At 41.0% G+C, this 12,648-nt stretch overlaps 1 protein-coding gene across 3 annotated transcripts in view; it reads left to right on the top strand.

Annotated features, from left to right (window-relative positions):
* The first annotated feature begins 6,014 nt into the window (after nt 1-6,014).
* The window catches only part of pcsk5b (proprotein convertase subtilisin/kexin type 5b), a 91,498-nt gene continuing 84,864 nt past the window's right edge, over nt 6,015-12,648 (top strand). The window contains exons 1-2 of one of the 3 annotated variants that reach the window (XM_059336993.1): nt 6,015-6,823; nt 11,811-11,915. In XM_059336993.1, coding sequence (XP_059192976.1) covers nt 6,644-6,823; nt 11,811-11,915 — 285 coding nt within the window. In that variant the 5' untranslated portion in view covers nt 6,015-6,643. The remainder of the gene's footprint in view (nt 6,824-11,810; nt 11,916-12,648) is intronic. The other 2 variants (XM_059336992.1, XM_059336991.1) reach the window with 2 other exon arrangements.

The following is a 12,648-nucleotide window of genomic DNA, read 5'->3' as shown; positions in this document are numbered from 1 at the left end:
ACAGGATTGCTAAATCCTAGAAACAAAAAAGTTTGTACAAAATAGTTTTCAGTTTGTAAAGTCAACGGCAGACACTGCTATTTTTTTTAACACACCCCTTTCAACTTCTGTATGTGTAATCCCTCATTTTCCCCACAGATTATCCAACATAATGCCACAGAGGGTTCTTTCACATAATAGACAAATGATGGGTGTATTTAAATATTTATTTGATTTCAGGTCAGATTCTTTCAAAGGTATTCTCACATTTTTAGTTTAATTCCCTTTTATTCCTTGAAGTTCCATGTATTTTGTGAACGAGTGATTACGACATTGGTATAACTACAGTTTATTAATTGAATTACAACATAGTTTTGTTTCAAATGATAAGCTTGGGTGAGGTTCTGCTGTAAATTTGCAAAGTTGTTTGAAAGCAATCAAACCACCTTTTTTTTTCTTCCAAAAAAAAGAATAGTTCCCTGAAACTGAAATGAGCATTTTCTGTAATCTGTGTTCTCTGTAATAGTCTTTTAAGCCAGTTAGCCATATGGTAACCCAGCTTGAGTGAGACACAGGTGGCTCCATCACAAGACACCTCCTTCTCCCATGAGATGCACATTCTATGATGCTATTAATTTTTTTAAAAACTCACTGAGTAAGATTCTTTTCTTGGAAATAACTATATATCACAAATTATTTTGTCCTATGGCGCATGACTTGGCACAGCACCAACTTTTAGTTTAAATATGAAAAGATGACTCAGGAGGATGTGATTGGGCTGAATACCTTCAGTGATTCAGTGATCACATTCACCAAGATGGGACAAGCATGCAGTCATACAGAACAAATGTGAATGCATGTGGAAAGACAATGGTATGTAAGTTAAACTGGGATATCACCCTCTGTTTTATATTTCCACAGCCCCATTTGCTATTTTGAGAGAAGCAGTAATGCAGCAGGGAGGGGGCTGTAGGGGGGAGTGTTAAATCTGTTCAGGAACTAGAGAGCCTTGTTTGTTTGCAGCTCAGTCATCAGACAGCTCCCGGACCGACAAAACATTGTGGCAATATGATCATTTATATATATCGTTTATATTTTAAAAGTTAACTTTATAATCTGACACTGCTCATGTGAGGACTTCTGTTCTCTAGTGTACCTAAAATCAGTTCTTGCTGAATATTTGCATTTTATGTAATTGACATTTTTTGTTGAGATGTTTTACTTTTATTTGTGTTATTAAAAATAACATTAAATACTGGAGATTCTGTTGACAAGTGAGTAAAAAAAATCCTATTTAAAGTTACTGACTCACATTGGCTGAAACACGAACAAATTCCAATGTAGGCCTATCTGTACTACCTGGTACCTTTGCAAATATCAATAAAGTTCTATTATCATCATTTTCAGACCATTATTAGAGAACATGACATGCATTCCTAATGACACCACTGTTCTCTACCTGATATTTGATTGATCTTAATGATGTTTGAAGATCCTCAAATGGAGATGGGTGTCTTTAGTGTCATGCAATGAAATGTGTTTAAAGTTATAATACAATGTTAAAACCAAGAATTAATGAGTTGAAAATTTGGAGAAAATCAAAGACCATATTTTAACCAAATACCTCAATTATCAGTATCGAAATTATATTTTAGGGTTGACCATTGGTGCTTTCACAAAATATTTACAAAATGAGAGTTTTGATTATTAATGTTGATACACTTTTTAAGTGGTTAAAGGCAAATAATAGAACAGCTAGAATAGTCTGGTAACTTAAGAAAATTACATTACTTTACTGTAGTGCTTGTTAGTGGCGGTTCTAGACCAATTTTACTGTGGGGGCCAAGGAGGGGCCAGTGTTTAATCAGAGGGGCACATTAAAAAACGTCAAAAATGATATTTAAGCTTTCAAAACCTTTATTTTAGCTAAAAGTCCCATATTTGGAAGAACTACATTGATTGAAGCAATACGACTTACCAACATTAACAGTTATTTTTGTACGACAATGACATTTCTCATTTTTGTGCACAATTACTTTTTATTTTTATTTTGAAAGTGCAGCACAGTGAGAATGATCTTTATATTTAGCTTTTATTGCACACTTAAACTATTATACAATGTACACATTCTGGGTTCCTTTTGTGTACAATGAGATATTGTTTGAACAAAAAATAGGTAAGAATTGTTCCGTCGTTCATCATTATAAATTTATCATTTTATTATTAATTTCACACAGGGGCCACAGCAGGAGCCAAGGGCTTCTTCACAGGGGCAGTGGCCCCTCTAGGCCTCTGTGTAGAACTGCCACTGGTGCTTGTAGTCTCATATCCTATCGACATAATATCGATACACTGCATTGCTCTAGTTGAAGAGTTGTGGAACGTTTCAGTTGCTACATTGCTTTAAAATGCAATACTTGAACAGTATGGGGAAGTATGAGTCTCCGAGCATACACTTAATGTTTTTAGGAACATATAAAGAGTATTTCTTCTCCACCTGTAAAAGGGTAAATAGACATAAATGTGAAGATTTTAACAGAATTCAACCGCAATTTCCTATATGTAAGTTTATCAGTCGCCACTAGGTGGCAATGTATAGCTATGCCTTATGTAGTGAATTGCTGTGTCCATGCAAAACACAGGAGTGCTTTTTGACACAGGGGGCCGGGCTAGGTGGGTCAAAGCTCACAGGTACATGGAAAATAGATCCTCTTATTTAGAGGATATCTTTACATATTTATACTGCATAACACTGACCTGGGTTCAGATTAAATACACAATTGTGATTCATATTTGGGACTCAAAGATTGAACAAACCTAGGAAACAAAATTGATACATAAATTAAAAGAAGTCATGTAAACCAGTCAAACAAGTGTGTGTTTTGGTTTTGAGATAATCCAACCTGACAGGTCTGTTCTTACATTATTTTACTTTTTTTGGCTGTGTTTTAAATGAGTACCATACTGAACGAGTACCGCAGAGGTTCACACTCCTTGTGGATGCAGGAGACCAAACTTTTACTTGTCAATACTGCTCTGTCTCCTCCTTCCATCTCTCGTGACAAAATGTATAGAGTGTGTGTGCCCACAGAATAGCCTGTACAAGACTGGTATGTGGCTGACAAAGGAGGGGAGAAAGAAACGGTGGTGATTGGAGGGTGAGATGCTGAGGAGAGAAGATGGGAAGTCGGTGAGTGGCAGGTGCTATTGTGGCTTAAGTGCAGGAGCCTACAGCTACAAGGTCAAATGTCAAAGTGAAGTTGAAAGGTCAACCTTAACTCCCAGGAAGCCCACCCAGTGAGAGATACAGATAAGGGGGGGTCAGAGAGAGCAATGAGCCCTAGGAAATAACTGCAGGAAAAATAAGGTACAGGAAGGACAAACAGAGGAGTGTAGGTCACGGAGATAAGAAAAACTTGAACCAAAGACAAAAATCCGGAAGAATGGATCCATATTCAAGCAAAAAAAGGAGAACATCTGGAAGTAAATGAAAGAACAGGGAAGAAAAAGCCATGAAGGATAAATGTGGAGGAGCAGAGGTGGATGGGGAATCGCAAGAGGGGCACGCATGTTTGATAACTCCTCTGTCTTGATGGGACCAGAAAATCATGTGGGAGGTTCTCTCCTAGAAATGTTGGGCTTGATACTGAATGAACAAATTAGCTGTGTCCTTGGTGAATAAAGCTCGTTGGCTGCAGTTTCCTATTGGAGCCTTCCATTGTGTTGTATCATGGGGGTTGTGTGGAGTTTTTTTAAAAGTTGTGTTTGGCCTAAACACGCGATGCGCTCTGTTATTTCATTGAAGAGGCACAGGAATGCACGCAGGAATGCCCCTCAGAGTGTTTGTTGACACTCATGACCGATCCACTCTCAGATGTTGACAAAGACGTTTTGTTGGGGTTCACTCGGTTCACTCCCTGGAGAAACTCCGGGGAGCTGTGATGCTGTCACACAGGATATCGCGACATTTTAAACCTGAATGGAAATCGGGGGCCCTGGTTCTCAAGGTGGCCTCGTGACCTGGGTACTTGATTTGGATACTCAAATCAATTTCTGCTGTGTTTTTTCTCCTCTCCTTTTTTTCCTTTAAATTACAAGCCCCTCCATCCGGCTGAATGGAGGACGATCACTGGGTGTTTTTTTCCCGTCTTTACTTCCTTTCATCTCCATCTGGGGGACCATGAGATGTTCTTGTCCCCCCGCTTGTTGTGAGATGTGACAGCGGGGTCCATTCAGCGAGAAATTGGCTGCAATTAGTGCAATTATGCTGATTTTCACTTGTGTCCCATGCAGAACAGAGTTTTCGCTGTGCACAGAGACATCCCCGGGAAACTGCTGCAAAACAAAAACCCATCAATCAACAAAGGCCTTGAATGAGAGGCTCAACTGCAGATAATACCAGGCACATTCCATAATGACAGCGTTTAGTCAGCTGTGACCTGTGCAGCGATGAGGGGCATGCTTCTAGAGCTTCACTGATTGAGGGGGAATATGCAGTAAGGCTGGTATGAAGGGCAGTAGGCCTGCATGTCGGTGGTGGACGAGTAACCCCGGCATACAGTGAGGTTATCTGTGAGGCTGGTTACAGTACGAGCGTGTTAAGCACATGGGAGTTCAGCTCATGTCCTTGCTGCAAGATGTATTTTAAGCAGTTCACACTATCAACGCCAAATCAAGACAGTCACAAGAAGAATCATCAAATGGATTCAGTTTAAAGAGGGTCTGGTGTTTTAGGTGAAAAAAAGACAGGAGTTTTTTTCATGTCTGTGGCTGATTCCCATTGGATGATGACAGAGGTGGAGGTCATGGTTTACCCAACTTTACATTGGTATGTCTATGTCAATATTGCCCAGTAGACTGACAAAGCTTGCATTCAACAGCAGATTTCAAGGTGTAGGACGGGGGAGCAGAATCCAAAATGTAATGCATCCACTTGTTAACTGGTGGATATGTTAAAGGGAAATTTAAGAGGAAAAAAACACCACTGCCATTCATGTGCCGCAGTATGTATCAGCTTTTAAAACACACTAGCAAACATATAAACCTCTCATTCACTCAGTGAAAAACATGCACACAACTCTGCTGAGTCAGTAAAAAATATGAGAAGTTTGCAAAAGCAGATAAAAACAAAGCTAAACTAATTAGCTGGATTGCACAAAAAAAGATTTAGGAAAAAAATCAAAACTGACACACCTGCTTTTACAAATGAACTCTTTATATGAAGTCTTGTGTAAGCTACTAAGAAAAAGAGGCATGAAAACAATAAATAGACCAATTGGATTGTCAAAAAATAAGTTTTAATATATTTTTTATCACAAACTGTACACATTATTAAAAGTGCAGCATATTCTATTGTGTCAAACCAAATGTTTAATCATCTCAACATGTTTGATAAATAAATTGTGCTTTTACATAATGCTTTAGAAAGTATTAAATCAGATTAATAGTGGGCCAAAACAAATAAATATTAATTTTCAACATGATTCTGTTCTGGCTCTTGTACTTTCTTTATTTCTATTTGATATGTGGGATTATGAGGTCAGGGTTATGGTCAGGCCTGGTTTATGTTCAAGGTTTATACCAGGTATCAGGGGGCATGACTCAAACACAAACTTCTGAATGTTTAGGACTGTGTTGAGATTGGAGTCAGGGGTCGTGGCTGACATATTTGTTTGTATAAATAGACAGTATTTTGGCTGACAGTGTTAGTGGCACAGACAAGGTTGGGCTTTAGTTTTAGGAGGGGTGGGGTTTGTTTGGGGATTATGGGGTTAACAAGGGGTCAGGGTTATGGTTACTCTATAGTACATGCTCTAATTTTCCGATTAAAACATATACATTTTAATGTCAGTTGTCTTCCTATTAAGGTCGCCACAGAAAGGGCAGAATATACCAGTTGTTTCTTTTGTACGTTAAATAGAGCAATGTGATAATCAAAATTATTGAATGTAGTCTTAATAGGATAACTTCCAGACAGTTTAGTATTAAGTATTATTATTAATTTTATTCTCCTGGAGAAAGCCCTTGAAGCTGGCCCTCATGTGGCTCCCTGGACCCCAGTTTGACCCATCTGCGCTGTGCCTGATGGACGGGCGGTCAGCGGTGGATCCAAATAGAGTGTCTTTAAGACCCAGCGGAGCTCGGCAGGGAAACCCCGCGGCTTTAGTTGTTTCTACTCTCCAGAGTGTCAGCTAGTTGTTTGTGGGGAGGCGCTGTAGCCATTTCGCCACATGAAAGCCCGATGAGCTGAACGACCAACATCCGAGTTGTTCGTGGAGAAGAGAAATCAGCTTTGAGGAGCTCCGCGCGCACACAAGCGTACACGAACTCGCGCACAAAGACGCACGGCGCGCAGACACGTACACTTCCTCCTCCTCCACCGTGGAAAAAGAGAGAGAGAGAGGAACAGAGAGAGGGCACACGAAACGCAAACTTCCAACTCTCCCATGTGGAAAGCAGAGGTTTGAGGATAAGGTATATTTTTTCCTCCTCGGGGCTCCATTCCTTCCCCCCCTCTCTCCCTCTCTTTCTCTCTCTTCAAGTGTTTTTGACCGGATAGTTGTGTTTCTATGAAAGTCTTGCTCGGCGAGAAGAGAAGTTTGGTTTTTGCCTGGTCGGCTGAGGAGGAGGAGGAGGACAAGAGTCGGGTTAAAAGTGGGGGAAGATGGTCCGCAACGCCGCTTGGAGAAGAAGCTTGCTGTGCGTCCTGGTGCTCTGTCTCAGCTTTGCGTCCCCGCCGTGCAATGCTCGGATTTACACCAACCACTGGGCAGTCAGGATAGCCGGTGGACCCGATGTGGCCGAGTGGATAGCGGATAAATATGGCTATAGGAACATGGGACAGGTAGGTCGCCTATTGCTCCATCAAAAGTTGCCTCTTTTTGTGTGTCTTCCTCGTTTCTTGTTTTTGACAACTCTTTAAAGTCGGGCATGCCACGGCGGTAATTATTCCTTTAACAGCAGACAAACGACTCAAAGTCAAACCTCAATGGTCTGAAGTCCAAACCTGAGCCATGAACCTTCTCTGTGATTCTCCTCCTCAGTCCCTCTCTCTTTGGCTCTCTGTCTCTCAGACAAGGAAGAGAGAAGCTGCAGGAAACAAATAAAGAGGACCAAAAGAGCAGGATGGTACAACAGGTGCCTCCTCGCTGTGTTCATGTTCAGCCACAGGGAGCTCGCTATCAGCCTCACAACCACTGCACTCTCATGTGCTTTGGTCTCTTTGACACACAAGTGAGATAGGTAGTGCTGTTTGGTTTGTGGTCTTGGAAGTGACATCAAACGTCCACAGTCAAACAGATTCTCATGTTGGTCCTTTTAAAACGCTGATTTTATTTGTACACACACACACACAGGACTGTCTGACTCAATAATTCCTCTGACTGCTTATGCTTAACTTAGCAGTATTAACTTTTTAATTTAAAAACTTGGCAATGTTTCATATTACATACGTTACAATGCTGAGATGGAGATCTGAGTTTTGCACATCTTACCGAGTGTAATCAACACTCAGCCCATATCTGGGCCCACTGGATCCACTCCTAGAAATCACTCTTGAGCTCTGCTTACACTTTAGCAGATGCTCCTACTCTTTTTTGCCAATATTCATAAATTGACAGAGTGAAGTTGTTGGTTTTTTTGAGTGACGATGAAGCCCCGTTATGAGGGAAATGTTAAATAAGCATGTCATTTGATGCTAGAAAAATCTTATTTAAAGCTTGCATTTTTTAAATCAGCAAGCATATGCATGCATCTACAGTGTAAGACCCTGTCATTTTCATTAGAGCTGACACTTCAGGTCAATTGTAGGGGCCAGTGCTTAGTAAAGTCTAAAAATAAATACCAACCACAGCTGTAAAAAAAACAAAAACCCCTATATATACACAGGGAAGGGAAACACTTGCGTGAGGTCTGTCTCTCTTCACATTATGTCATATTATTAATCAACAGAAGTCTGCACAGGTCCCGCAGTAGGCGTTTAATTGGCCACTTAAAAATGTGTTTTGACAAAGTTTAAAGAGGAATCCTGTTTCCTTTTGTGGGCAAGAGAAATACGCCACACAAACATGGACCCCACACATACTTCAGAGTATCGTGACCAAAATACATGGGTAGTTCAAGCCTGCACTTGCCAGCGCTCGACGTGAAGACAGCGTGGAACGGAGGGGGGCATTCTGACAGGTTGTTGTGGGGTAGCCTAGTCAACAGCTATTGAACCCCCCCCTTCCTCCTCGCCTTATCCAGCCTGCCCACCCACTATACTCCCCAGAGAGCAGGCCTTAATGGCCTCGTTTATCCCCTCTCTTTGACGGGAACTAATGTGTGGAGTCCCCCCCCCCCCCCCTTTCCATACCAGCCCCCCATAGGAATTCCCCTGTGGAGTGCAGTGTCGCCCCCAACCCCCACCATTCGCCCTAATTTCCATCTCAATATGGAGCGTTCATTGGACTTTGACACCTCATAGACAAGAGTTTTACTTCACTTCCTGGTTTTGGGGTCAGCTGAAAGCCGCTCCCATGGGAGAGATAACAGCACACTCTGGTTTCCTAATGTGAACTTTGACATCCCCATCATCAACCCCCTCCCTCTTAAATCAGTGCAGCACTGCTGATGAGGATAATGAAATTACTTTTATCAAGAGAGGTGTTGCCATTAAGTTTTTTTGTTTTGTTTCTTTTTTACAGTTTGGGGCTACTGTAGTTGCAAAGAGATGCATTACAAGCATTTTCAATTTAATTAAACTCGCTTTGAATAGTCATTGGGATCAGACCATTTGTGATAAATGATTTGGGGATATGACTGTTAAATGAGAAGAGGTTTGATGTTGTGAAGGGGAGTATTTAAAGAGAGAAAATAGGGGGATGGGTAGGGAAAACATGTGAAAGAGGGACAATATAGTCTTCTTGACAGGGGTGGAAAGAGGAGAACAGACAAAGATAACCACACACTGGGAGATGAAGGGAGGAGGGAGCGAAAGAAGGGACGATAGATGGACGGATGGATGAAAAGAGTTGGCATGGAGTGAGAGAGCACCTCGTTGGGGAATTCTGGGTAATCCTCTTAACCATGGAGCCCCCTTCCCAGACTAAGACAGTGGCCCAAATTGAGTCTAAATCAGCTGACAAGACCCTAGACGTGGATATCTGTTGGTGTTTTGAAGAGATTGGAGGGGAGTTGGAGCAGCTGAGAGGCAGGGTGTTGATCTGTAGCCAGACGTGGACAGGAGGCATCAATAACAAGTTATGAGATTATTTAGGCGGGTTATACTGATGCATCAGTTCATAAAAGGCATCTGGCCAATAGGGTGTTGTTTTGGGAGAAATACCTCACTCATGCTCATCATCCAGTGTGTGGTGTGGGTTGATTTGTACTTTTCTTTACATGGCATGGAGCATTTGAATGCAGCATTGACCTTGGCAGAGGCCTGCACTCTTCGAAACATTGTGTTTTTTATTGATTGAGGCTTAGGAGATGCAACCTGCGTGAGCAGTGTGTGAGCGCTGCCTCACACCGGAACAGTGTCCACACAGACATCGTTTCTGCTGCTGCTGCGGCGCTGCCTGCAGTCTACATTGTTGATAGTTTGCCTTCGATAATGGCCATAAACAATGTATCATATCGTTTCTACCATCGTATTTCCACAATTAAAAGTCAATACTCCGGAGCCATGCAAACCATTGGTCCTGAAAATATTTCAGAATAAAAGTCTTGTGTTAACAAATAAAGGGTTCTGTCTATGAAAACTCCACAGGGCTTTTATTTTGAAACAGCAACAGCCAATGTTGCATTAAAAATATTTTGCTTTTGTTATGATGTTAATTTGACTGTCAAAACAAAATGTTAGATCACATAGAAAATATAGGCATGACCCTGTATCTCTTCATGAGCCAAGCCGAACCTGAGCCGCACCGCTCTGGAGGGCTGTGTTGCTGCTCAAACCTCTAACACAGGAGCTGAAATAAAAAAACCAAGAGGTTCCACGATGCACATGTGCAGCTCACACAGACAGTGTGTCCTGGCTGTAAGCCTGAGTCGAGGAGTTTAATTCTTATTCTGGGCCAGTTTGGGTAAAGGTTATGGGCTCAGGGCGATAGGGAAAAAAAAGACACACCTAAACATTGTTGAACAGAATAAAGAAAATCTTCATGTTAGCTCACCTCTATCTATCCACATTTGTATTCAAAGAAAAGGTGAAGTGAAATAAATATTGTATCAGTATTATCCTTGATGTCACTCCATGTAGCAAGAAGTTAGAAAATGCATATTTTATAATTCCATACACAATTCTGTAGACAAATGAGGTTTATTTTGCAATTGCAAACTTCTTGTGTGATGTCCTTTTGTTTCACATGGACATCAAGTATTAATCTGAAGCACATTTATTCAGGCAGAACATGAACTTGTAGCTTGGCAGTCTGACCCACGTATGACACCCTCCGAAACATTTCTACGGGAAAAGTCTTTTCAAGTCTTGACAATTCCTGGCAGGTTTCTGTATGAAGTGACGTGGAAACGTTAAAGCATCCTGTGGAAATGCCTGTGATGCAAGACATCATGAATCACTGAAGAGCAAGGGGTTATGCTTCACAAATTTATAACGACATAGTTCCCAGTAACCAGGGGTCATTCACTATGTGGGATATTGCATCAGAATGGAAGTTCAGTTGACTTTATAACCTCTGCATGTGCATTTGAGCACACGTTGCCATAACTGTAACAGTAACAACTCAAGCGAATAGTTAAAGAAACTGCACATTGAAAGTGATCTGTGGTAAAACCTGAAGACGTGTTGAAGCTATGATAAGGGTTGTGAATTTCAAAATGTCACTTTAATTGGAAATGCACGGGTGATTTCTGCAAAAGACAGACTGTAGATGGCTTTAAAAAGAGCAGTGCAGCAGAAGTTTATATCTGAGCTTTAGGGTTTTTCTAATTCTGTGTGTATAGAGCTTTTCCAGAAGCTCCCCATTTACAGACACTCCTACAGGGAAGGGTGGCCTGCTAATGGCAGTGCAGATGTTGGGTAGATTAAATAGGCAGTGGAAGCACGATATGTTGAGACCTGTTTACAATATGAGAAGCATCCAAAGTGGTAGCCGCCTATTATGGAAGCACACTTTGTTAGTATGTAGACTGCTTTTAAATCTGATTACCCAAGACATCTGATGAGCACTGCATGTTTGGCTAATGTTTGGTATTTGCTGAAAGGTGATTCAGCAGGGCCCGCTGGCACTTTCTTGTTTCTCATTTATCAGTGTGGAAGTTGGAGAATGGGTGTGTGTGCATGGGCATTGAGCTGAAAGCTGATCTAATGGGTTCTGTGGCGGTGGAGCTCAGCCATGGATCAGTGACACACCACAGGACCCTTGGCAGCCATGACAGTTTGATCATCTGAGGGATTGTGTGGTCTTTATCAATTATTAAAACTAATCACCGTCCAGCAGCTTGCCGTCTGCCTGTCATTGTCTGTCTGTGGATCGCCTGTCCTCCTCCTCTCTCTGTCGCTCAAAGTCTTTGTCTGTTTGTACATCTGTCTGACTTCCAGTCTGACGCTTTCGGTCTTTCTGTGTCTCTTTGTCCGTTTTTGTTTGACTTGTATGCTCTTTCTGTCTCACCTTTCAGCCCATATTCCCCCTCTGTTTCTCCTCAACAGAACAGTAAAAAAACAGACACCAGCATAAGAAATGTAACTTTACTTCTTTAAGAGAAGGAACATCTCTAAATGTAACTCACATTGACACTGTTGTGGGGGAAAATACTGAGTTAGGGTTATGTAGAAAAGGTTATGGAATTAATAAATACGTTTTTAAGTATGTCTTTGTGTTTTGCAGATTGGGGACCTCAAAGACCACTATCACTTCTTCCATAGCCGGACCATCAAGAGGTCAACTTTATCCAGTCGTGGTCGACATAGTTTCATCTCCATGGAGCCCAAGGTAAGAGCGTTTTACCTTTTTGTTGTAAATGACAGGATTAGAGCCAAAACAGTTAAAAGAGTGTGTATTTAGATGGCACAACAATTATTTTCATTATTATTTTTTTTGTGTAATCTATGATTAGATCCTAGATAAATCCATTCATTGTTTGGTCTATAAAATGTCAGACAATGGTGAAAAAATGTCCATCCCAGTTTCTCAAACTCAAGGTTATGTCTTTAAATGTCTTATGTCTGTCTGAAACCCAAAGATATTTAGTTTTATATGATATAAAACAGAGAAAAGGAGGGATTATTTTCCCCATCAAAATAGTTGACCATTGTTTTGCCCTGCAGCTATATTTTAGACAAGCATGTCTTAAAATAATTTGAAAACTTTGACCATTTGCTGATTTCTTAACGTGAGTTTATTGGCTGAATAATTGTGTTATTTTGAATGTAGTATGCCATTACACTATAATTACAATTTCCACTTTGCAAGAAACTTCATCACCTCACCATCAGATCCCTGCTGTATTTGATACACAAGCCTGCAGAGGTTGTGGAATACACTTTAAACATCAACTCAGTTTGACTCTGTTTTCTTATCTTTGTTGCTGCAGACAAGACCTGCACAAGAATGGGTTATTGCAAGGACAAAGTGTATATGAGGACAGGAACTATTACTTTGCAGGAAAATCTCAGTTTTTGTGACACTTCATGCTGAACTGAAAAATAAATTATGATAAATGACC

This window comes from Centropristis striata, chromosome 7 (assembly GCF_030273125.1).
Source record: "Centropristis striata isolate RG_2023a ecotype Rhode Island chromosome 7, C.striata_1.0, whole genome shotgun sequence".
Lineage (NCBI taxonomy): Eukaryota > Metazoa > Chordata > Actinopteri > Perciformes > Serranidae > Centropristis > Centropristis striata.
Note: the sequence above shows the minus strand (reverse complement) of the source record. Positions and strands in the feature narration are given on the sequence as shown.